At 38.1% G+C, this 25,722-nt stretch overlaps 1 protein-coding gene across 3 annotated transcripts in view; it reads left to right on the top strand.

Moving 5' to 3' along the window:
• The window catches only part of CFAP97 (cilia and flagella associated protein 97), a 29,061-nt gene extending 6,740 nt beyond the window's left edge, over positions 1 to 22,321 (top strand). For all 3 annotated transcript variants that reach the window (XM_035325060.1, XM_035325059.1, XM_035325058.1), the window contains exons 2-6: positions 1,481 to 2,365; positions 2,473 to 2,544; positions 12,881 to 13,149; positions 19,678 to 19,828; positions 20,475 to 22,321. In XM_035325060.1, the coding sequence (XP_035180951.1) occupies positions 1,501 to 2,365; positions 2,473 to 2,544; positions 12,881 to 13,149; positions 19,678 to 19,828; positions 20,475 to 20,602 (1,485 nt within the window). In that variant the 5' untranslated portion in view covers positions 1,481 to 1,500 and the 3' untranslated portion in view covers positions 20,603 to 22,321. The remainder of the gene's footprint in view (positions 1 to 1,480; positions 2,366 to 2,472; positions 2,545 to 12,880; positions 13,150 to 19,677; positions 19,829 to 20,474) is intronic.
• The last annotated feature ends 3,401 nt before the right edge of the window (positions 22,322 to 25,722 follow it).

The raw sequence follows: 25,722 nt of genomic DNA, 5'->3' as shown, positions 1-25,722 counted from the left end.
CATAATTAACAATGTCCTATTACTGTCTTTGGATTCTTCTTCTGTGATGTACGTTGTCATGTATTCAAATACATTATTCCCTGCTCCAGGAAGCCTTGTGGGAATTTGTATGGCAGTTGGGCATTGCAGGCTGTGCAACCTTGCCTGATGCCAGGGATCACAGCGAGCGACATGCATTCAAAAAGTTTCCAAATTCCTTGTAGCATTTCAAGTTAAGGGTTCCCAAGTGTTTTATTCCTTTGTTCTGATGTTCTGCGAGGCATTAGGTGCTTAAAGAGTTTCTCTTAGACCACCAAAGTTGACCTTTGCTTGCTTTTTTTTCATAGTATTTTCAGGTTTATACAACATCTAACCTTATTAAATCTCTTCAGTTCTTTGTCTTCATGGATTTTAAAACCACAGGAGATTCTGTACCTTCTGCTTTTGTACTGTCCTTTTTGTACTTGGGGTGCGTATTTCAAATCCCTAAAGCAGAGCAGTATTTGAGAAGTGGCAAGATAGCTGAATGACAGTGACCTTTGAAAATCTTGTATTTTGAAATAATTTTAAGTAGAGGCTTTCTTGGGAATAGTCTTGCACTTTCAAAGCAAGCTTAGGAATTTCTTTTTCACCCTTGTTTGCCATGGCAACAAATTGTATGGGTTTAAGGGAGAGCACCTCTTGAAATACTCTCATTCTCCTGCCTTGTGTAGTTGCTTCTATTATCTTTGTTCTTGGTTTCCTTGAGTCTGAAGAATTTGATGTATTTATTAATTGTATTTTAAAAATATATATAACCTGTGACAAATAGTAGGAGAAAAGTGCTTTTAGATAGCTGGGAACACATTATAGGTTAGTTTCATCTGAAATGAATCAGGTGTGCTTACTGTGCTACACAGCGCATCGTAGAGGAAGGACTGCCAAGAAAAGCAGGCTCCTGATCCAAACTAAAAGATTAACACTGACACACCCCACATCTATTACAGTTTAACCGAGGGAGCCGTGGATCTTTGTAAATTGAAATTGCACCTCTTAGTTCTGAAAGTCTGCAGTTTGGACTGCTGTGTCAGCCAAGGTGAGGACCACCACACAGACCCAAGGTTTCTAAAATAAAACCCAAAGCAATAATACAAAGAGGTTCTAGCTTAAGGGGACAAAACTCAGGCACTTCAATTACATGCTTGTTGTAGTTAAGGCACTGTACCATCAGAAGCGTTTGACAAATTTCCTTGGGGATGAAAGTCTTGAAATCATGATATTTTTTGTTTGTGTGAAGTAATGCTTACTGGCCTAATAGTAGTAGGTAAGCCATGTACAATAAAGCAGAACTGAATTTTATTATAAAACTCAACTATGGAGTTGTCCCTAGCTAGGTAACGTAATTAACTGCAGAATTATAGATGACTAGAGCTAAGAGAATTAAGAACAAAACTATTATACTGGAAGTGCATTTGCATCTTTTCTTATGCTAACCTTTGGAAACCTTTTCTGATGGTTGCAGGAGACACTTGGTGCTTCAGTATGGACCGCTTTGAAGATGTATCAGATGGTGAAGTGGATCATGCTTTCTTTGACAGTGATTTCGAGGAAGAGAAAAAGAAAAGTGAAGAAAATGGTGAATGTATAGAGAAAGGAAGTACAAAGGAAGTGATTCTTTCAGACCCTGATTTGATTGCTAATTCAAAGGATGCAAACTGTTGTGAGGAGCAAAGCAAAGAGAAGCAGGAAGATTTGCAGAAGGATCAGTCCCTAGAAAGCAACACAGACCACCCAGGGGATGCTTCATCTTTGTCACTTTCTCCAGCTTCAGAGAATGCAGGCACATCTGGAACGATATCTGCAGCAAGTAGGGGAACGCCAGAAAATGTTCTTGCTGGAATCCCCAAGATAGTTAAAGAAGGTGAAGAAGACTATTATACAGATGAAGAAGACAGTAGTGACGATGGCAAAAAACAGAAGGTTAGACCAAAGTCTGCTAAGCAGTCTAACAATGCAAAAAAGGCTAGCAAAAAATACACTAATATCAGTTCTTCGTCCTCTTCCTCTTCTTCCTCTTCCTCCTCATCTTCATCCTCGAGCTCAGATACGGATTGCTCTGATACAGATTCTGATAGCTGTTTGTCGGATTCATCACATTCTTCCTCAAAGAGGAATGCTTGTAGCGTGGCTCTTCTGTCTCCAAAACAAAAATTCAAGTCAGCAATAAAAGTAACAGAAGGAAAACCAAAGCCTGGTGATTACTTGGAAGAGTCTGAAGACACGGTGACTGATGTAACACCTCTGTCAACTCCAGACATCAGTCCTATCCAGTCTTTTGAACTTGCAGCTTCAAATGACAAGAAATTAAAAATAAAAAGGCAAGAAAATGTGAGCCAAGAACTATATGGTAATTTTGAAGAATTTAAGTACCTCATAATTTTTAAAAACTATGAGGCTGGGAAATCCAATCTTATAAAAGCTTTTTTTTTTTTTTTTTTTTTCTCCCCCCCTCAGATTCTGAGTTTGATCGCAGATATAGTCGAAAAGTCTTGCATGATGCCATGGACCTGAATCAGCTTTTGAAAGGTGACTCTTACTTTTTTTTATTTAAAAAAAATAAAGTGGATATTTGTATGTTGTTGAGAGTAATACAGAACTGAGTTTTAATAGAAGGGAAGAGTTGAGTTTTGCCAGATGTATTGTTAAAATGTTTAAAATTAAGCTGTGTTGAACTCATTGAATTCTCATGTATGAATATAGTATTGCTTGTACAGTGGAAAGAAGCATATGTAGGAGCCTGTGTAGGTATGTGTATACGTAGAAGTGAGATGTACAGTGAATTCCCAGGCAAGATTTGATTTATTAACAAATTGAATACTAAAACTGTGCGTGCATTTTAAGAAATCATGGCTTACTAGACAATGCCACAATTTATTATCTAAATTAAAACACTAACCTTCCTGATAAAATGCTGGATGCTCAACCTTTGAAGTTGAAAGATAGTCCAAAACCACCTTACATAATAAAGAGAATCCACGTATTTAATCAAGTATTTAAACTTCTAGTATCTTTTTGATAACAAAACAGAATCATTTGTTTTTTTTATAAACTGTCAGCCTTTTGAAATACTATAAAGTTGGTAAAGATACTTGAAAGAAAGAAATAACAGCTGATCTTTACTAAAAAATTGAGTGGTTACTTCTTGACAGAAGAGTTAGTACATGTTAAAAATGGAGTCTGAGAGAGAACATCTTGTATCTCTTTTCACTGCGTTCATCCCAAACCTTTGTATGGGGTGAAAGAGTTGGATAACTTCATATGTGTATTTTAAAATCTACATGATGGTTTTGCTCTTGTTTTCATGGCCCAAAGTTCTCAGTAGTAAGCTCTCTAGAATAAAAGAGACTCAGCTCAAGAAATCTGCTGATCTCAAATGAGGTAAGAATTTTATAGTCTGTCTGGTGCATTTTGACACTAGTTGCTATATTATGATAGATCTGGCATGATGAAAGCTGCTCATCATTTTTCTTCACCTTGTACCTCACTAGACTGAGCCTATAGTGAGGAAGGTTTCAAAATGTTGTATGCATCATCTAACTTTCCTATGAATAGAGATGAGGATTTCCATTACATGGAAATTCTGGTTGTAAGAAGAACAAAGCTGGCCATCAGGAAAGGCAGAGCTGATTCTTGACTCTGACAGTCCTTGTGCTGCAGCAACTCCTTCCTGCGAGAAAAGGCAACTACTTGTCAAAACATGATGTTAGAAGAGGTGTTGCTAGGCAATTGAGATGATGATGTCCTGCATCTTTGTTTCTTGATAGCAAGAAGCTATTTAATGACTGGTGATTATGGAAGGATTCATCACATCCCTAAAACAAATGGGTATTATAGCTCAGAATAAATATTCTCAGAGATGAACTTGTTTGAAGGAGGGAGGTTTTCTTCCCAAACTGAAAACCGGTTCTAAATAACAACAATAAAGATTGAGTAATGAGAAGCAGAATTCATACAGTCTGGCAGTTAATGTTGCTGATTAACATGCATATTACTCCCAAGTGCCTCTCCAAGTTGGCAAGCACAACATAACTTAATTACTTTGGGTATTTTGAAGTTCAAATGGGGCAGGATTATTAATGGTGGAAAGTAACTAGTCTGGGAAAATAGGAGCTAATCTCATTCTGAATTAGTGCTTCCAGGTTTTTCTGTCCTTTTTTTGTGTGTGAATCACTTTCCCCCACTCCTTCCGCCTGACAACCTGCATGAAATGTCTGTGCCTATACAGTTCTGAAGAACATGACTTAGACTGTTCTCACTTGAAGCACAGTTCTGAGCACATGAATCAGTGTTTAATGATCATCAGGATGTCTCAGATTTTGCTTTAAAGTATAAAAAATTTCCAGTACTTGATACTGATGGAACAGTTTAAATTTTTTTCTGTCAAATGTAGCTGGGTCTAAGGATTTATAGCAGTTATAAGAGTCTGATTTCTCAAGGTGCACAGAAGCTTACAAAAATTCAGCGTCATTTGTTACTGTAATGTTTCTAGGAGATATGCAGCAATTAATTTTTATATAAATCTATACATCGGTGGTGTGAACACTTGGGAAGACCTGAATTTCTTGTATTAGAAAATAATCATAAGAACAAAGAAAGGGTAGAAATCTATGAAAGGCTCATGATGCTCAAACAATGAGTTTTGATCCAGAGCAGCAGTCTGGTTATTAAGCAGAGAGGTAGCTCATGTATCTTAAAATATCATTAAGTATTTAGAAGGAAATTTGCAGCTAAATTAGAAATGAGTTACAATAGCTTTCCTTCTGTCTTATACACCCTTGATGCATATTTGTGCTCATATTACAAATTATTCCATTTTTATAAGCATTTGAAAAAACTCATATTTAGACAAAAAAACATGCCCTTCTGTCTCCTAAAGCTATGTGTGTTCTTGATAGATGTCAAAATTTAGGTTATGTTATTGTGAATAGCTTGAAATCTCACAGATAACAATTTTAGTTTTAAATCGCGTTCTCTGTGCAGCATACTGTTAATTGCATGCTTTTAGTTGGGAATTACCATGCAGCTCTATCGCTGATATTTTAGAAATCTTTTTCATGACAAGAAGCGTGAATGAGAAACTGATAAACATGAGCGACAATACTTGGTCGCTACATCTAAAAGTTGTCTTCGTGTGTTTGCTGTTACTGAGGCGAGCATTTCCAAGTACTGCAGCTTGCAGCGAGGCCTCGGTTCACCCCATGGAAAATAACTGAACTAGTTTTAGTCAAAACGGCAGAAACTTGGTAACTGTAGCTGGGAGTGAACTGAAGATTATGCCTGATAACTGGAGAGAAGCAGGTTCTGCACGTTGCCAGAGACAAAGCCATGAATGTAGTCCCTACATTTATTATGCTGCAATCAAGCTCTGTTCCACAGGGAAGGAAGCAGCGAGATGAAACGTGCCGTTTTTGGAACCTCCTGGTTGTGCGGCTGCATTGCTGTGGCTTTGCAGCAGGCTGATGAAGGCAGGGCATGGGAACAGAATATTCTTGAGAGCAGATGCAATGTGAGGGAAGACAGATAAGGAAGAAGTTGTAGAGCCCAGGTATCTGTAAGCTGCCTTGTCAAGATATGGTGTGCACAGCAACTTTCCCCACGCTGCTTCTGTTGTATGGAGCCCACAGTCTGCAGCAGGAGAAGTCTCAGTAGAAACTGCATGCGTGGTGAAAACAGAGGTTGTGCAGAGCAGGCAAACAAACCTGGAATGTATTGCATCAGTTGCTGTGGTTTGTTTCCAAATCAGTCCTGCAGTTGTGTGATGCCCAGCTCAGAGCAGCTTGGAGGTGAGGTGGAAGGGAGAGCCCCTCTGCAGCCCCCTCCCTGCCCCACTCGTACTGAACCCTGTGACTGCAGAGACAGGAGTATTAAAACCAGCCCGAGTCATGGCGTAACCTAGGCCCAACTGGGCCATATTGTTCAAGTTACTGGACTTTATGATTGCTTAATAATTATCTCTGCATTGTGCATAAAGATTGTTGGGTTTATCTGTGATACTGTTTTAGTAGCTATGAATCCCTGAAGGGTTTAATTGCTTGTTGTGTTTTTTTTCCTGCTCATGAAAATTACTTGCCATTTGGGTAATACGCCTATTTAAAATGTATGCAAATGCTAAATGTCATCAGTGATGCTTGAATCCTGTTGTTTTTACAGACATCAAAGACAATGCTTAGGAGGCTGATGTTATTGCTTTACCATGCTAAGACTGATACCATGTAGCTGATTGCTGCTCTTATGGTACATGCCATATCATGTATGTGTGATGTATAAGAATTACTGTAGCATTGGAGCTGCAGGGCCACAACGGGCTGGAATTTAAATATCTTATCAGTGGGGCAACACTATTTCAGTTATTCAGCATTAATAAGGTTTGTCTTTTACAGACTTCTCACTCTTCCCCCCATCTGTGTGGAAAACATGTAAGTGTGATTGTGATTTTTGAAGTAGAAATGTAGTTCTTTGGTTGTTTCCTGGTTTTACATAGATTTTTTTATATACACCATTCTTTTAAGTCAATATTTTTTCCACGTTTATAGTAAGTGTTAGAGATATTTTAGAAAATTAGAATAAGAACTGACTTTGCAATATTCAACACCCATAATAATAAATGTTAGTTATCATCCTCTTTTTTGTACTCATGGGCAGTCTGAACACAAGGAGGGAATGAAATAAGCCAAAGTAAAGACATAGTACCAAAACTTATTTTTGGTACTGTGTACATAAAGCTGCTTCTTAGAATCAAGCAAAACAGCACCAGAAAAATAAAGACTTCTATTCCCATCTTTCTATGTCATGATCCAATATCCTGACTTACTCTAAGGAATTTAGGTTGCCATAGAATGGTTTGGGTTGGGAGGGACCTTTAAAGCGCACCCAGTCCCAACCCCGTGCCATGGGCAGGGACACCTCCCACCAGACCAGGCTGCCCAAAGCCCCATCCAGCCTGGCCTTGAGCACCTCCAGGGATGGGGCATCCACAGCTTCTCTGGGCAGCCTGTGCCAGTGCCTCTCCACCCTCTGAGAAAAGGATTTCTTCCTAATGTCTAGTCTAAATCTCCCCTCTTTTAGTTTAAGACCGCTCCCCCTTGTCCTATCATCGTCTACCCAAGTAAAGAGCTCTTCTCCATCCTTTTTATAGGGCCCCTTTAAGTGTGGAAAGGCCATTATGCAGATGAAGAGATGTGTTAGGCACAGATTGTGAATTAAGCACCCTTCCATTTTAATTTCATTATGCCACAAACTTACTCTCTGGCTTTAGACAAGTCTTTTGGTTTCTGGAGCTCAGAATTCAGAGTGGTTTGGCAAGAATGCTGTATTTATCTGAATTTACATGGGGTATGAATACAGTAGTAATGGGATTGCACAAGGTATTTAAAGTACTAAAGATTTAGTACTTTGTGTTTTCTTCTCTGTAAAATGGGGTTGATACCTGTTTATTTTACAGAAGTGTCTGTGAGAATTAGTTTGTAAATCCATGGTATTAGCTATTATTAACCCGAGGAGGTGGTGTGATAGGGTAAGTAGGACACTGGGCCACAGACTGAAGACTGAATTCTATCCTTGAAGCTCTCACTGACCTATATGCTCTCTGATGAATCATTTTGCTTTTTCTGTGCCTGAGATTTTCTGTTGTGAAAAAAAATTATAGATCACTTGGTGAAAAGCACTGTGATGTAAATATCATTACTATGAAAGTAAAAGCCTTGTGTTTCTGGATAAGGCTATTGTAGAAAACTAAATAACTTTAACTGAACATGTAGTCATTGCTTTAACTTCTTGGCTCTAATTTGTGAAATTTGTCTGCACCTGTATGGTATTTGTTCTCTTATGACATCAAGAATAAATCCCAGCCCTATTTAAGCATACAGTTATAAATAGGAATGTTTTTACTTGAAAATTGTATTTTCCTTTTCTTCAAAAAGCATCAAACCAGGAATTCTCCAAAATAATTTCTTTAAAATTCTGTAGCATGAAGTAATGGATAGTCAAGGAAATATTTGCACAGAAATACTACGGGGAATAGATTCAGACTGAACCTATTAGACATTTCCGAGGAACTGTGATTTAATACTTTCATATCTTTCAGCTTTGTCAGAGATACAGTAGTGGAGCAGTATAAAACAAAACACCAGGCAAACTCAGAAGTGTAAGCACTGAAGCAATTTAATGCATTTTCCTGCTGGGATAGCAAGAGAGTGAAAGATGCACGATTTTAATTTTAGCCTTAATGCCATTAGGAGAGCTGTAGCATCCTGTCCTAATGCATTTGACTTGCTAATTATCACGTGTATTTCGTGTAAGGTTTGGTCTCTCTTAGTCTGCAAGGTCGTTTCAATGCTCACAGATTGAAAGCAATAAACAGCTTGTTTATTGCTTAAAAGAAAGTCAGGTGTCTCTCCATGGAAACCAGCTTTCACAGAAATCCCATGAATACCAGAGAAATTTATTTTACGGCTTTTCAGCAGATGAGAAGTAGCACTGTGCACTGTGCAAGTCTTCATGCAAATGCTACTGCTTGTTTACACCTCTCCCCCAAATTACTGGTTTATGGTCCAGATAACAATGAAGTGGTCAGTAGGGATTTAGATAAATTACTTATTGCTAGAGTATGAAGATACGGATAAATCATATTTAATTGTTCCGAGACTTGAGGAGAAGGACAAATTGCAAATGCTTCAGAACCTTAAATCATAACCTGAAGCTTTAGTTTTGCCTCATGTTATCGCTGGCCACTGCAAAAACAGGTAAACCTTCCAAACAATTCTGAGTTGTGATGAAATAGCAGCATAAATACATTGTTGAATAAATCAACAAAAAGGTTGGACCTGAGGATCTTTCAAGGCCCCTTCCAATCCAGGCTGTTCAATGATTCTAAATTGTTCAAATAACATTTGAAGCGCAAATACTTGGGTTAATACTAACTGTACCTGAAATACTTAATAGCATTTAAAATAAATGCATTTACCTCTTATGTGGGCTCTTGACTCATGTTGTTGTTGTTGTTGTTGTTTATTGATGGTGAATTCTCCCTGTTTTTGTAGGCTTTTGTTGGCTTCACTTAGGCTCCTGCTGCCTGTACTGTGAAAGCATGGCTTTTGTTGCCATGATAATTGAAGCACGTTCCATGCATATTGGATGTAGATTCCTGATATAAATAATATAGTTTTGTGTCTTAGTAAGTGGGCAGGGAATAGGGACACTTGACACTGTAAGCAGTGTCTTATAATAGTGCAGGTTGGTCAAGTTGTCAGCCAGGTGGCTTGAGAAGTGAACTATTGCTGCTGTTGATGATTACAAGTTACAGGGTCAGAAACCTCACTGCAGGCACGGTTGAGTACTTCTGCCAAAAGTGGTAGATTGTGACTCTGGTTGATGACAGAAATAACATCACTGCTTCAGGAAAACCTGCAGAAACTGTAGCTCGCTGCTTTCTTCGATTGCTCCTGTGGCTGATTTGACCACAGTTTAAGGAGCAGGGATTTTATCAATGTCCTCTGCTTTCTCCTTGTTTTGTTAGGCAGAAGCACTTGCTCTATATTTGTGATTGTCTTTCAGGAAGTTATGCAGTATGCACTCTGTTGCTAATCTACTCTTTTACTATTATTATTTTAATTAACTTTTAAACCCTTATGTCTCAGGTTCCTAAGGAGAACAGTGTTGCTGTTGCTGTGACTTAAAAAAGGATACTGAGGAGCTTCCATCAGCAGCTGTTTTGAAGTGATGTTTGAGGCTTAAATTCTTTGTTAACAGAGCTTAACTTGCCTGTGAAATTTCAAAGACAGTTCTTCTTTAGGCCATGCAGAAGGTTAGCTATAAAAAGATCCGTTGAGGAACTGAAACAAGTAGTGAGGAACTAGAGACTTTCAGATTAATCCTTTCTCCCTAGCCTCTTGAGGAAAGCTTGCTGTTGTACTTATTGTATACAGTCTGAAATTCAGTGCAAAATTTGTGAGTCATCTATACTCTTGATAAGTTTCTGTATTACAGCAATTGGGTTTGGGCAGTCGTCTGCTCAGGCTTCACTAATTAACGTCACAGCAGAGTTCCTGTGGTCTTAATACTTTTCCTTCAATGTATTTTTTTCAGTTTGAGGTTTAATTCTGTCATTGTTAGCAAGCATTTAACCTCAGGACTAGTCAGAAAGCTGTTGGCAGCAGTGAGGTCGGTTTCTCCACTAAGTAAATGTAAATAACGTGTGCAGTTCATACCTGTCTATTAGGAGTGTACACTCTCCACCGAAGTACAGCTAGTTGCCTTATGGAGAACTTAAGCAGTCATGTACTGGTGAACACATGAAACCAGTATTTCTAAACAAAAATGTCCTAATTCAAAATGCCAATGCTTTAAATGGGTTTAAATGGAGTTTGACTAGTTCACACCTCTCACAGAATTTGGAATTTGCAGATAGCTATTCAGAAACTTAAATGTCTTGTGTAAGAGAATGCATCTCCAGTAACATCAGGCCACAAAGCAGGGTTGTGCCCTGTGGCACAGGTTGAACAAGTGGTTGAACAACTGCTCTTTGCCACAGCCTGATTGCTGCTCGTGCATATGGCATGTGGTCTCATTCAACGTATGAAATGTAATGGATATATGGCAAAAGATGACATACCTTTGTAATAAAACCCTCAATTACTTAACCTGGCTATGTGTGGTATGTAGTAAATGTGTTCTTCAGATGGCTGTACAAGTTACTTTCTTTCAGTTGTGTTCTGCCGTGCTAGTTTTGCATGTTCCCATAAGGATTTAATTTTTTTTTTTACACTGAGAAGTGCACTACAGCTTGATGTTGCCCTGTGAATTGTGTGGTGCTAGTTATTTTCTGTGCATTTCTTCTTGTCTCTTGTAGGTTTATCTGGATATAAGTCTTATCCCAGGTTTGTCTCTCCAAACGGATTTGATAGCTGTACTAATTTTCCCTTGAATGACTTATTAAATTGTAAAGACTTTTATCAAGACATTTATACTTCCTTAACCTGTTAGGTGGCGCACTTGATCTGTGCTATTTTGCATTGTCTTGTATTTGAGGTGACTTGCACCTTCTCTTGACAAATGAATAAGATGGTATTTGCTTATGTAAACAGCCTTGCGGTTCTGGTGCCCTAGGGGTGGTAGTTCTTGCATATACCAGCTAGCATGCTGACGGTGCAAAGTTGCTCGTTTCCAGAGGGATTCTAAAACTCATGAACTACTTGGATTTTGATTTCTAGATACTGTTTCTAACTCTTTTAAATAAAATGCAATAAATAAAACACTTGCTGCATCAGTTCTGCAGTGCAATCAGTTGAGATACTGCAATAACGTTTTAATTGTTTTCTTCTGAAGTAAGAACATGCTCATCATTCTCTGAGGTTTCAAGCTATTAATGCTTGAAAGAAGTCCCTCACCCCAAATGCCTCAGAAGTCCCTCACCCCAAAATTGCTGACATGGAAGTGTTTCCTGAGGAAATACTGTCATGTGTCTGTTTTCTTCTTTCTGCTTTGCTCAGAGCTTCTGCTTTGCATGTGCTCGGCTTTTAGGGGTAAGAGTGAGGGAAATCTTCTGGAGGCACTGGAGTGGTGTGAGGAGTGGTTGGAGTAAGGCTTGGGAATAGGTCAGTAGCTAAGCTCCGGTGAAACTATGATTAAGCATAACTACCTCTGGCTAAGAATGAAGCTTGCCAGTTATTACCTTATCTTGTGAATGCACAAGTCTGTTTTGTTGTGTATTTTTAGGTATGCATTCTTTATTTTTTGTCTTGAAACCCCATGTACTGGCTTAATACCTGTTTTAAAATGCCATACCCTAATTATTTCTTCTGCTACATATGCTCACTTATTTCTCTCTAACCATTATACTTAATTTTCATCTTTTTTTTTTTTTTTTTTGCAATTCCTGCACCAGCATGATGTAGCATCACTTCAGGAGCAAAGGATCAACAAAATCGATTCAGGAAATGCATTTTGTGCCTCTGAGCCTTGCTTCCCCAGTGTCAGTTTTCTATCTTAAATACCATTTCTGTTCTGCTCCTCAGCTGAGACAGATATTTTAAATATCTTTGGAACAAAGTGTAAATCACTTTCCATGTGCAAACATCTAAATATTCGTTTGTGGTATAATTCTTGGATCTGTGAGTTATTTCTAGTCCTGGCTTTCTGAAACTGTGTTTGCTATTGACTGGAAAACTTATGTTTGTGTTGGTACCACAGCTGATTCCACTGTTAGGATGATTACGTGCAATGTTACTGCAGTGCTGTGCAACAGTAGCCCCACTAGCATATATATATATATACATACACACAACTGCCTATTCTGATTGCTGGTGCTATAGTAACTACAATAAATACTTGAGGATGGAAGTCTTGAGCGTATTGTGTCAATGCGGAAATCGTGCAAACATACTGGTGCCGGTAGAGGTCGGGGTGGTCACAGTGAAAGGGTATCAGGAGTAGTGACCGTATAGGAAAAAGGACAATGCACATTTAGGCTGATTTATGTTCTTATTCCTAAATAACAGATACATTTATCACAAATACAGAAGGTGTGTATATTTCTGGTGTTTTTCAGCAAGTTCAGTTGCTCCTTGTATCCGATCAATTCCTCTGAATTACGTGCCCTACGTGGGGAGAAGGGGGTTGCTAGTGAAAAGGAAGTAGTTGAATTTTAAAGCCAAAATTAGACTTGATTTCCTGTGGTGAAACTTGTGTAAAATTAATGTATTGAGGACAACAGAGCATTCCTGAAAAACTCTGAAATGCATAAATGTGGAATTCAAATGGAAGGAGGGAAAACGTGCCGGGGTTTTTCAGGCCTGTAAATAATCCTAATAATAGAACACAAGTTTGTTTGTTTCTTGAATCTACTTTACTTTTTGCCTTTTTTAAGCTTTTCTACAGTTGGAGAAGAAGGAACAACAAAAAATAACCATTGATCAGCCACCGAGAGGAACAAGGAAAAATTATTCTTTCACAAATGAAGAAGTTAGACAAATCGATCGGGAAAACCAAAGGCTGTTAAAAGAACTGTCCAGACAGTCCGCAAAGCCGAGGAGCAGAAGTACCACACTGAAAAAGTCAGCTCTGCCACCTCCTAAATTGTACCACAGCGCCCTCAACAGGCAAAAGGAGCAGCAAAGGATTGAAAGAGAAAACCTGGTGAGTTCTAAGAACTGCTTTGAATCGGTAAATTGAGGTCTGTTTATTGTCAGATCTATCATTTGCTAAGTACTTACGAAGCTGATCAGGCAGCGCTTGTGGCTTTACTGCAGTAAGTTTGCGGTGAGTTCTCATTACCATGCTGTTTGCGTAATTGTTCAGATGCTTTTTTTCCAGATGAAAATAGATTTTTCTTTGAGTTTGCTCTACTTCAGTGTAATTCAATTTAAGGGGAATTTTTGTTTACGCAATCATTATTTTGGATAGCAGTCTAATTCTATTCATCCTACTCCATGCATCATGATTACTAGTCAAGAACAGGCTTGCAAAAAATAAAGCAATCAATATGATAACATCAAACCCATTATATTTGAAACACAGAGGATACAATGTGAATGTCAGTTTGGGTTTTTAATAATTTTATAGCTGTCCATCATTTTAAATATTTTTAGCTCTCTGCTTTTCACGTTACTTGAATGTACGTGACAATCACAATAACTTTTTTTTACTGAATACCAGAAATTCAGACTCATTTATAAGGATATTAGCAGAGCTGACAAATAATACTGATTTTAATAAGATTTTAAGTGATTGCACTGTATTACAGGTAATGAGATTTTCATATCATCTAGTTGTTCATTAATGCCTCTGAAAAGGAAATAAAATGTAGTTTAAACAATTTAAAAAAAAAAATCACTTAAAGTTAAGGAAAATTTATAGTGGAAGTAATGTCTTTGCTCTTTCTCTTTTACTAGGTTGCAATTTCCTTTCATACAAATACAGATTTCAACATGGAGGAAGTCTAATTGTCCTCTTCAGAAAAAATCCATTGCATTTTAGTTTTTCCATCATAGACATCTAGGTAGTTAAAACTATCAAAGTGGGAAACTATAGATTACAGGTGACCAAAAGAGCTTCACACACTGAAGGAATTTAGCACAGATGTGTATTACAGATATGATATTTCTCATTGTGGGGAGGGGATGATATGTTTTTAGGCTTCAGTGGTTTTGAGGTGGTAGGAGGGCTTTCCTCATACATTGTAGATGGTTCTTTGCTGAAAGTGCTGGAAGCAGGACTTGCTCTTCCACATGGACCCTGATCATCAGAGTGGATTCTTAGGCTGTGCAGAGGAAGTGCTGCATCAGCCACATACCACCTGGAAGTAATATGCAATATTGATTAGATGGTTGCTTTGATATTGAAGTACGTAATATTTTATAATACACTTCTCTTTATTCAAAGCCACACATTTATTTTATTTTGAAATATTGCAACATTTTATCTAAGAATGTCTTGCCTTTACAACTTCTGGATCAAAAATTCAGCACAGGTAAATACAGTTAGTCATTTCACATCTTGCTAGTTTGGCATGCTAGAGATTAGTGGTGATTGCTTGTAGTCCAAGAAATAATTTCCTTTGGTTACTTACTGATTTATGCTTTTGTTGTTAAGCGTTTCCTGCAGGGACATGAGTGCAAATGTTTAACTTCAAAATAATTCCTTGGAATTTAGGTTAAAATGTCACACTGTTTTAAACTATGAAAACATTTGGTCTATTCATTCCACCAACCTCAGGATGATGTATTTTCTCTTATTTTTTTGAAGAGTGATTCATTAGTACAGCTTAATGTTTCACTTAACACTGCTTTCGCATTTGAGTATTTCTGTTTAATTTTTTTGCTGTGATTGAAGTACCTGCACACCTGGAGCAGCACAGTTGTAACATACTGTTTATTTCATCCCCTTCATTGGATTGCACCTTTTATAACTTTTCCTGATGTTAATACCTTGTCTAGGCAAAACTGTCCCTTGTTCCACTAGAACAGCCATGGAGCGATGCCTTCATTTACTGTTAGCAGAAAGGCAGCTTGATCTCTGGTGCAGGCATTTGGAATCGAGGCTGATGCAGGGAAAGCAATTCGAATATTAGGAAGTCATAGAGAAATCAAAGCAGTTTGCTCTCTAGCTTTGTGAGGGGTCAAGGAGGTATATGGAACATATATTGCTCCCACACACTCTGCTGGAAAGAGCTACGAAGGAATAAAAAGATGCATTGCTCTGAAGAACAGCAGTTCTAGGTCAACGATTTAGCTACTTACAGTTAGCAAAAGACCTGTTAAAATGAATATCACAGTTTTGTACTTGCTGCTTGCCTCTGCTTTCATAAGTGGAACCTGCTTTTGATCGCTTATGTGAGCTAGCAAGACCAGAGTGCGGCTCTTGCCAGTAGAGGACGCCGCTGACTGAGAAAACATCCTACTGCCATGCCTGAAGGTAATCCCAGCCATGTCTCCTCTCCAGTGGGGAGGAACCTATGCATGACACACACGTGTCCGTATCGCTACACGTTAATCACGATTTCTGCCAGTATAAATAAAATACTGAGCTTCGCAGGCTGGGAACTACACGTTACTTGAACTCTAATGGTTTACCGTGTGATGCAAAATTTGTACTGGTGTATAAAGGTAGCTGTTGGGAGGCCTTTAAATACAGATTTGCAGCCATTGCACTGTTTCTCCAGCACTTCATCTAAACTTAAAAGTAATTAAGGTCTAATGGCTGGCTTTTTTTGGTTGTTTCGTTTGCTTTATTAATCGTCTGACTAGGATTTAGGTGTGTTAGATGACTGAAGTGAGCTAAGCTGCTGTGTTCAGCCCAAGTTCCTAGGGGACAAGTGACCTTTGAAGCTTACACCTGAAGTTTAGTGGAAAAGACGGTGCACGTGTAGTGCAATTCTGCAATCATAGTACTAAAGCTATAGGCTTTTTGTGAACAAAACTGTTACGGTCTGCTGATTCCTTACTTAGATTTAAGATTCCTGACCACTGCTGTGATAATTATAATAAAAACTCACTAATTGCCAGGTTGAAGGAAGGTTTTTGGTTATTTAGCATGCTACGCAATTTTGTGTGTTTTCCTTTTTTTGTACTCTTAGCTTTCTTTGTGTGGATGCCAACCGCAGACAAGCATGCCAGTTGTTCAGTTAAAAAGACTTTTCTCTAGATTGAAGAACTTTAAGAGGTTTCTCTCTTAAAAGTACCTGATGGATAATGATGTTTAGAGTTTGTGAGGTGAGAACTAATTAGTGCAACTAATTGCAAATCCTCATGCTAAGAACAAAAAGCTGTCCCTGAACACACTGTTACCTCCTTCACCCTCCCCCACCTGGACTCTGCGAAGAGACAGTGTGGTCACTAATATGAGTGACATTAGAGGAGGCATAATATAAATAAATTTGAACAGCTGTCAAGGCACACTAGTCAGCTGGTTAGGATTCAAAGGAGGTGAAACTGAAGCCTTCACACATTTAAAAAGCAAAGTAAAACAAGAAAAAGTGGCATATTTTACCTTTTCTCTGGACTCAGTTTGGGAGTGCTGTGTTTTCAGTGTTTTTTCTCTTCAAAGCAGCTGTAGAAAAGTATATACTGAGTTTCTTTCCTTTTCCTTTTTTTCTTTTCCTGACAGCATTAGAACTAGATCTAGATTTCTACTGCTATGCCCTGAGCTGAACTAAGAGCATTTATCTTAGCCTACCTTATAGCAGCTAGCTTTTAGTATGGTGTCAGGTTCCTTTGTTCCCCAATTGTTGGTAATGTGACATTTCCTTCTGTCACTGACAATATGTATTTTAGTGGCTTTATGGATACTAGTCTGTGTCCAGATGCCTAGATTTACAAAGAATTATCCTGTTCCTGGAAGACAATTGTGCAGGAATGCTTTACGGGATTGTACCTTTTTGAAATTATTTTAGTTTTATTGTAAACTCCGTATCATAATAAGAGAAGAAGATGGGGGGAAATAGAAGCTTTGGGAGGCTTTCTGCCAAGCTGAAAACTATCAATGATATTGTATCATTTTGCATGGGAATGGGGAATACAGTAATGAAAATGGACTTGCTGAATGCTAATGTAATCTTGTTGAGCTTGAATCAGGAGCGCTGAGCAGCTGCAATGTAATTAAGAGCAGCTAATGGCATCCCTGCAATGTATGTGCCTGTTAGTCATTTTTCTCCTTAAACCTGACCAGGAACATGTCTTTGTTTCTGAACACCTGGATTATGTCATGTGATTTGATTCTTTGCTCATTAAGGTCAATGACAAAATTTCTATCGCTGTAGTGGTGCGGGATTAACGCTACAGAGATTTAGCGCTTCAGAACAAGGCAAGTGCCAGTGTTCTGCAATCCGTTTCTCAAAATGCTGTTTTAAGGAGAATGTAATGAAGGAATTAGCAGATTTAAATGGGTAATTGAAAACGAATCTTATTTGTTGAAGGTACTCATACAAAGCAATTCCTTGGTTAAATACCTCAAGGCTTGCTAGTAAAAATACAGGAATTGGATTAGTTCTGGTTTATGGATCTTGTAGGTCAGGGCTGCCATGTCAATGTCTCGATTAGTTCGTTGCTGTATGCAGCAAGCCCTTCTCCAAGCTACAAAAATTATAACCACAAATAGTGTTAAAATTAACATGTCCTTGGTACAATACTCAGCAGAGGGTAAGGGTGCCACAGGAGCTGTTCTCTACAGAACCTTTTCTTAGAACAGGGAGGGAACCACTTAAGCACCACATAACCTATATCTGTTCTTTTCATATCTAAGGGTTGTGTGAAGTCCGGTTTCAACCTGTTCAGAAGGTAATGTTTCAGTGCTGAGAGTGGTCTGCTTTTTGCTTCAGTAAACAGGACTGAATGCTTGTGAAATACAGGCATAAGAATAAAAGCAGGGAATTGTATTTAAACTGGGGTTAAACAGGCATATGCAAAGTATGTGTTCAGAATCAAGCTTGAAATTATTACAATATCAAGGTATGCAAATTCTGTAAGGCTGTTACAGCTGGAGTGCAGACTTGAAACATGCTTGACCTTCACAGGAAAAAGAATGTTGCTTTTACAATTCAGTTTACCTATTTGTGAATGAAGCTCTCAAAACGTTCAGCTCAATTTCTAACACAAAATAAACAAGTAATCTTTGCAAGTCTATATGCATGTAGGTATGTTAGGAGATGGTGATAACTTGTGTGTAACATGTGGGATGTAACATTTAGAGACAGGTCTACCATTTTGTGTTCTGTAACCGGCTTCAGTGAAGAGCTATTTCTAGCTGAAGTTCTTCCTTTGACTTTTGCTTACTTAGGTATTTCCACTTGACGGTGAACTGGCTGGCACTTGATGCAAGCACTTGTGACATACTACATCTGAGCCAAAATGGCTTGTCCTTTCTCTCGTGCACACTGTGCACATTTCCAGTCCCCATGCATAAACTACCAAGAGTTTGCAGATTCCTATTACAGTTAGACGATGACAATTGACATCTTGTGAATACTATACCATTTACCAAGTCATTTTGTGTCTTTTTGTTCCTCTAAAACAAACAAAAGCGCACACACAAAAATAAACTATAAGCAGTAAAGAACCTAAACAGGACCTGGGGGCAGATGAAGAGGGGGGAAAAAACATTAAACTGAACTTTGTATGAAATGATTAGACAGATTCTTGATGTCCACCACATAAGTATGCATCTAAACAATGCATCCTTAATTAGTAGAGGTTTTTTCAGTACTTTGCAGATTTGTGTAATTGCAGTTTGCATTGTCTCTCCTGGATAAGATGCATGTCATAACCCTGATGATGGTTGTGTCACTGCCAAATGTTTGTAGGCCATCAGTTCAAATTAAGTTAGTGGAGGGAATGTATAGATCTATAAAAAGCAAGCACTGGAGGCTAGGTGTGAGGTGGTTGTTAGGAATCTGTACGAGGCAGAGTCTGTCTGAATTTTTCCCACCACAAAGTTTTTTTATCTTTAGAAAAAGATAGAAAAATCTTAAATCAATGCATCCTGTTTCAAGAGTAAGTAGGTAGGAAGTATGAGAAACTGTATCTTATACTATGTAAGTAACTGTTCTGATACGTTTGCTGCATGAGTGCCAGGGTTAATCTCAACAAGAGGAAATGACATCTGTAACAATTTTAACTATAACCTCATAAAAATACATTATGGATAAAAGATGTACATAAAATCCAAAATCAATAATACCTAACTGTGCTTCTCTTTTTACAATTACTTTCACAGAACTGAGGTCAGTAGTGCTCTCTGGGGAACTGTTCTAAATATGTTTGCAAAGCAAAAAATCAAAATAAAACTGCTTATCCTCCCCAAAATTTACCCCTCTCTTCTTCTAGAGTTAAACACAGAGTAGGAATAGAAGAGCTCATCTTGTCTTCTGCCACCTTCACCAAACAGCTGTCATTTCAAGTTATCATAATGTGCAGTGTACTATGGGGTACCAAAGATGTACTCAACACAACTGATGATATGTAATGGACGCTGTCTTTTTATTGCAATGAGAAAAGTATTAAATGTGAGCAGAATAGCATGTGCTGGTCACCAGTGGAGTTGTTCATGTTGAGAAATGCTAAAAATTTGTTGGGTTAATTTTTTTTTTTCAGTTAAAATAGAAATAGTAGTCTTTGTTTTGTAGCTTTTTGTTCATTCTTTTTCTTGATTATGCTGTTCCTTGATATTAAGGCTTTTCTGAAGAGATTGGAAGCAGTGAAACCAACAGCTGGTATGAGACGTTCTGAACAATTAATGGACTATCAGCGCCAGATGAGTTATCTGAGTTCTTCACCATCTGTAAAAAGAGGAAAGTCTCCTTTCAGCCATCTTAGCCCTTCTAGTAAGTACTCTGAAGTTGCAGATTCTAGCGCTTCTGTACAGGTGTTTCTCCCATTCATAATTCAGAATTATGAGGCATTTATTATTTAGAAAAGCAAGTAAGTCTTTTTTTGATAAAGAGACCATTAAATTGATCCTGTTAATTATACCAAAAATGTGGTGACTGAATTGTTTATTTATCACTCTAAACTTCTAATAAATCATCTTGCTAATAATCTTTGCAAGAAAGTGAAAAAAATAAGTTGTAAAAAAATAGTAATAAAAAACACTGGCAAAATGAAATTTATTGAAAGGACAAAGCAAAAAAAAAAAAGGTTCAAGTTCTTATTTAGAAAATGTAAATCTACTGATAGTAGCTTTGTTTCTCTTAGGAACTGTGTGTGTAGTATTTGGAAGTAGGTCAAGGATGCTCATGGATCCATCCCTATGTCAGGTTAAAGAACCAGTGCACTATGGCTTGTGCTTGAATTTTTTTATTCTGACCATTTATAAACAACTCATAACATTGGTTTTTAGATTCAACCTAGTGTGTGTTTTGTTTTTCTGGAAACTATGGTAATGATTTTTACAGTAATAATATACCATGAAGTTTTCTGATATACCCAGCATAAGTGTTCTTACTCTTTTTCCCTTGTGTGTGTTAACAGGAGGCACTTCAAGAGCATCCACTGTACCAAGTACAATGAGCCAGAAGACTGAAAAAAACACGTCTGATCCATCTGGTGGGGCATTACAGAGACCTAAGCCCACAAATGTTCGTGCTGCTTGGTTATAAGTGCGTGCTACACCTCATTTTCTGAGATGTTCCTCAGATTTCTATTTTTAGTGCTTCTGTAAATTCTATGTGCAAAAATATTCTCTGTATTGTTTAGTGATTAAAAATGCATTGTATATGATATAATTGCATATAAAATTGTTTTAAGTAAACACTTTCACTTCGGTCAGTGTTTTCTGCAAGAGGAAGTATTTATGAAAGAGAAAGAGGTATTTAAACATACAGTAGAAATCATTAATTATTATTTTATTGACCAATTATTAGTGGAATTTGTATCCATGACGTGGAAGGACAGAATTGCTGCACTATAGGACTTAATTCCTAGATAGTCGCTTTTCATCCTGGCTTTAGGTAAGTCTCCTGAACTTTTAGGTCATGTTCATATGACTGAAAGGATCTTCCTTTTACAGCAGCCTAAAGGGATGAAAAGCGGATTGTATATTCCCGCATAGTTAATTAGAATACAGAGGCTGCAGAAGGTGTTATTCTCCCATGGTTGCGGATCACTCAAGGTGATGAGCATTTGTTTTGTACTCAAGACTGTGTCTCTGAGGTTTTCAAAGAATTTTAGAAGTTGTATTGGGACCTTTACATAGGAAGGAAGCATCTGATGATATTTAAACACTACTGGATTCAGAGACTTAAGTTTGAAGTGAACAACAGTTTCAGATTGACTCTGAGAGTAAGCTTTAGATATTTCTCAAGGTAGAGAATAGTAAGCAAAGGAAGTATTTCATGGCCCTGCTTTTGCAGACCCTTAACCTTCTCAGTGGGGAGATATAAGCTTGAGCTGCAGGAAACTTCAACATCTGCTTTTGAAAGCAACTACTAATCACCATTTTTAAAGAAAAGAATGTTGAAAACAGAAATCTTATGCTTCTTAACCTATGGTTAGTGTTATGTTCATACCAAATATTTGTAGTAGTGTCAGGCTTCTTTATCAAACATCCATTTATAAGGGGAACAAAGTTTAATGCTGTTGGCAAATAGTAGGTGACTGGCTTTATTTCTGTATGTGAAGGCAAACTTTTAGTTAGCTTATTTTTTAGGACTGTAGTCTTCTAAAGAGCATAAATAAGGATGCCAGTGTCCATGGATATTGTTGGAACCCTGCTTGCTTACCCAGCTTCTTCCCAGGAGAGATGCAGGAAATCTCTTTGTTATGTATAAGGAAAAAAGCTGTATTCAATAATGCCAGGTCTTGGCCTTACAAAAAAAAATAATAATAAAAATTACAATTCTTTGCTCATGCTTGCATGAGGGCTTCAGCTTTCAGGTATTCTGCATTGTAATAGGCTTTTTGCTTGGTCCTATATGATAGTTTGGCAGAGCTTCTGCACCTGGTGATCTGCAGATCAAACTTAGCTGTTTGACAATATATGAAGTTTTAATTTTAAGCAGCATTGTGGCAAACAGATTTTATTACAATTATTATTCATTGATAGGGACTGTAAGGCATTTTTTTGCATAGTGCTGCTGTATTTATTTGTACTCTTGTGCTAATTAAAATTATTCACTATTTAAAGATTTTTGTCCTTGAATGTGAATAACAGTTTAAATACTTCTGAATGTTCATATAATAATTCTCTTATGTAAAAGAATTCACAAAACAGATTACTTCTAATTGCTGCTTCTTATTTTATTTAACTTTGGTATGAAATACTGTCAATTTTGTATGTCATTTTTGTAAACCATAAGAAATAAAATATTTAACATGAAGTGTTTGTCAATGCAGTGACTTCTTTAAGAATTTGACATTTGATACTAAATTGCAAAGGATGTCACTGGAGAAATGTTTCATACTACCTGTAGTCAGCAAAAATGCAAAGAATCACTTTATTCATTGATACATTTTACTTGTTAGTGACTGGTGCAATGTTGTTCTTTTTTTTTGCTTTAAATAAGCTATATTGACAGTCTTCATTATGGCAAGAAATTCTACTTCTGGTAGACATTTGTGTTGTTTTTTTTCTGTAAGCTGTCACTTTGTTCTCTTCTACCTTTTTTTCCCCTCCAGAAGATTTCTTCAAACAAAATGCAAACCGTTTCTCTTCCTCCTTAAAGCAAGCCACCACACTGAGTTGACATAGTTCAGCAAGGAAATTGGTTTCCATCTGGAAGTGACAAGACAACCATTTTGACTGACAACACTGGAGCATTGATATCACTGCAGTGAGAAATGGACTGTGATGCCTCTGTTATGTTTCTGCTCCAGAAGTGTCCATACTTCATTGTGGGCTGCCTTTCTTCCAGGAATTGGGTTCTGTTGTGTAGCCCTTCTGCAGCACCGAAGGTCTTAATGAAGGTCCTAGCTGAGATTCTCTATACGAGAAGAACAGAGAGCGATGATTTATTCCTGTATGGATAGCTGAAATAGGAAGGGTGTTTTCCCAAGTAGACTGCTGCATCCTTTAGAATTCTATTTTAATTCCAGTGAATCCAAGAGAATGGAGCTAAACTGGAGCTAAACTCATTCAGTCATCTGGCACATGAGAGCTTCTGCTTTTCTCTGGAGCTTGGTTTGCACATCAGTGTGGTAGTGATCAAGGCAGTGAGGTCACTTATATCAACCCTTCTAGCAGCTGCATCATATGTAGGTGATGACTGATATTTCCACTGTGATATATTAGCAAGCCAGATGGTGAGGGGTAAAAAGGGAAATGGTTTATTTTCTTACCATTCTTATATAGGGAAATGGATTATCTTATGGATCTGGTATGCTGCACTTTATGCTCAGCCTGTGGTGTCTGCCTGCTCAAAGTCTTGAGCAAAATAGTGGATGAAGCATGTTATTTCCACCTGGTGAATGAGAAGTCCAGAGCTCTTCCAGGACTGAGTGTGTGTTTGAGGTCAGTTTCACATTTCCTTATACCAACAAGGATTGCTGATGTTTGTGATGTGGTTCTGGTTTGTCTTCAGGATACGTGGTTCTAATACCTTGGTCAGGTAAGCTTCTATAATATCTTCTGGTAACTTTCCACCTGGCCAAAATGAGACAGCATTTGCTAGCAGTGATCCTTGCAGCTGTGTCGTTTCTGGTTCCAGGATCACTTGTGTTATTCACCTAAAATGCCATTCTTCATTATTATTGATACACGGAAAATCATTCTCTCCGCTGTGCTATGTGGTGAGAGCTTGAGACAAAAAAATGTCTGTTTTCCCCACACAGTGCCTAGACTAGAATGTGCTATGGAGAGTTTTTATGCTTAAAGGGTCAGAAAGGGAACACAGGGCTGAGATTTGCCACCTGGGGCATGAGCAGGGAAGTGTGCTTTGATGCTTCTCTCCCGTGTATCCTAGGTTGGTTAGTGGGGCTCTCTGTCTGAGATTACCTTAGTCAAAGTAACTGGCATCCCAGTACATGACTTTCTGGCTTTTGAATTACTTTGCAGGTTGTGTGATGTGTTGTTTTTTTTTTTCTCCTGCTATGCCCCTCAGCATGTCTTAAACTCTTCTCTGTGTTTTTTGTTTGTTTTTAAGAACTGAAGGCTGTTCCTCCCATAACAAGTATAGGGCAGAGAGTAGAGGTCATCACCTTCAGAAAGGTAGGAAGTCTGTCTGTGGTCATAAACTCTTCCCTTTGCTCTCTGCAGTCCCACTCTTGGTGCTCTTTAGAGATGTTTATCCTTCAGAGCCAGCCTGAAGGTCCTACCTTGTTCTCATCCAAAAGATGTGTGTCTCGGTTCCCTCCCCAGGTAGCATGCTTTCTGGACTGAGGAGTACCGTATCTGGCAGCTGGGCTTTGTCTTCCCGTATTACTAGAATATATTAGCAGGCTATTCAGGACAGGCTTCCCTGTGCTCAAGTGTGAGATACAAGGGAAACAGGAATAATGATTTTGATGTTGACTTTACAGTGTACCTGTCTGGGAGGCGCAAATGGATCGCGGCAGGGGTATTGTCTGTGACCAGGGCTCATTTGACTGTAGTAGTAAAAAGACTGCAAAATCATCAACTTGCCAGCTTTACAGAGCTGGTGGCTGGATTTTTAGGGATTTTTAGTTTACGCCTTCAGCAAGTGTTTGCCGTGTGCTAAGCACATACCTCAGTGCTGCTTTCGGGGGAGTGGCTATTTAACTGAGTTTTGAACTCATACACCAAGTATCTTAGTGGAAAGTACTGCCTGTCATCTGCCACAGGCTGTGTATATGCATAAGCATGTAAACAGAAATAAGAAGCTTCTTGCCTGTGTTTTCGTAATGTATTACTTTACCTACTGTCTCTTCCCCCAGTGCAATTTTCCTGTATCAGTGTTCCTCACTTTCCCCTTGTTTATGCTATTTTATTTTTTTCTGGAATATTTCAGAATATATTTTTTTAATTATTATTTCATTTAGACCCGTCTGAAATTTCTCAGGCTTCCTCTTAATTCTTTCATTACTCATTCACACATAAAATTGCCTCCCAAATTTGGTAGCTTTTTATATTACAGTTTGACATTGGAGTGCTTTGAGTTGTTGTAGCCAACTAGGACCTTCTCTAAAACATCCAAAAGCCATAAGCAACTGTGTCAGTGAGGTAAATGAGACATTAATAGTTACAGGGTGTTTGCAGGCTTTCTCCTAAGGAACCATTAGGAATGTGTGGAGGAAGGAGAAAAGGAAGAGAAAGGGCAGAAGCAAGCAGGGAAAGGTTTCTAAGACTACTGCATTCAGCACTGGGATTTTCTTCAGCATCGGGATTTTCTTCCCAATCATATGGTTCAATAGGTTGCAACCTGGTTATTTACTACCAGGAAGAAAACATGCTACTTATCTAAAGAAGCGTTTAGATATTGACCATGAGAGAAGGGAGGAGAAAGGACTAAACCAGATTTAAAGAGGCACTGTTCCTCATAGGAGGAAAAGAAAAAGGAAAAAAACAGCAGAAGAAGCCTAAAAGTTCAAGGAAGAAGCTATTTCCCTATGTCAAGAATTGTGACTTAAACAAAGAAGCTTAAATACATCAGACCTCATCTAACATGCACGCTTCCTTTGTGTGAGCAATCAAAAGCACCTACCTATTCAGGTAATTCAAAAATCAAAACTAATCTACAGTTGTTGGACCAATTGCTTCTGTTCTTCAGGTGGATAGATGTTGACTCCATACAATATTTAGTATCTCATTCCTGCTTTCAGGTGG

Source organism: Oxyura jamaicensis, chromosome 4, assembly GCF_011077185.1.
Source record: "Oxyura jamaicensis isolate SHBP4307 breed ruddy duck chromosome 4, BPBGC_Ojam_1.0, whole genome shotgun sequence".
Classification (NCBI taxonomy): domain Eukaryota; kingdom Metazoa; phylum Chordata; class Aves; order Anseriformes; family Anatidae; genus Oxyura; species Oxyura jamaicensis.
The sequence above is the reverse complement of the archived record's forward strand: the minus strand, read 5'-3'. Positions and strand labels throughout refer to the sequence as shown.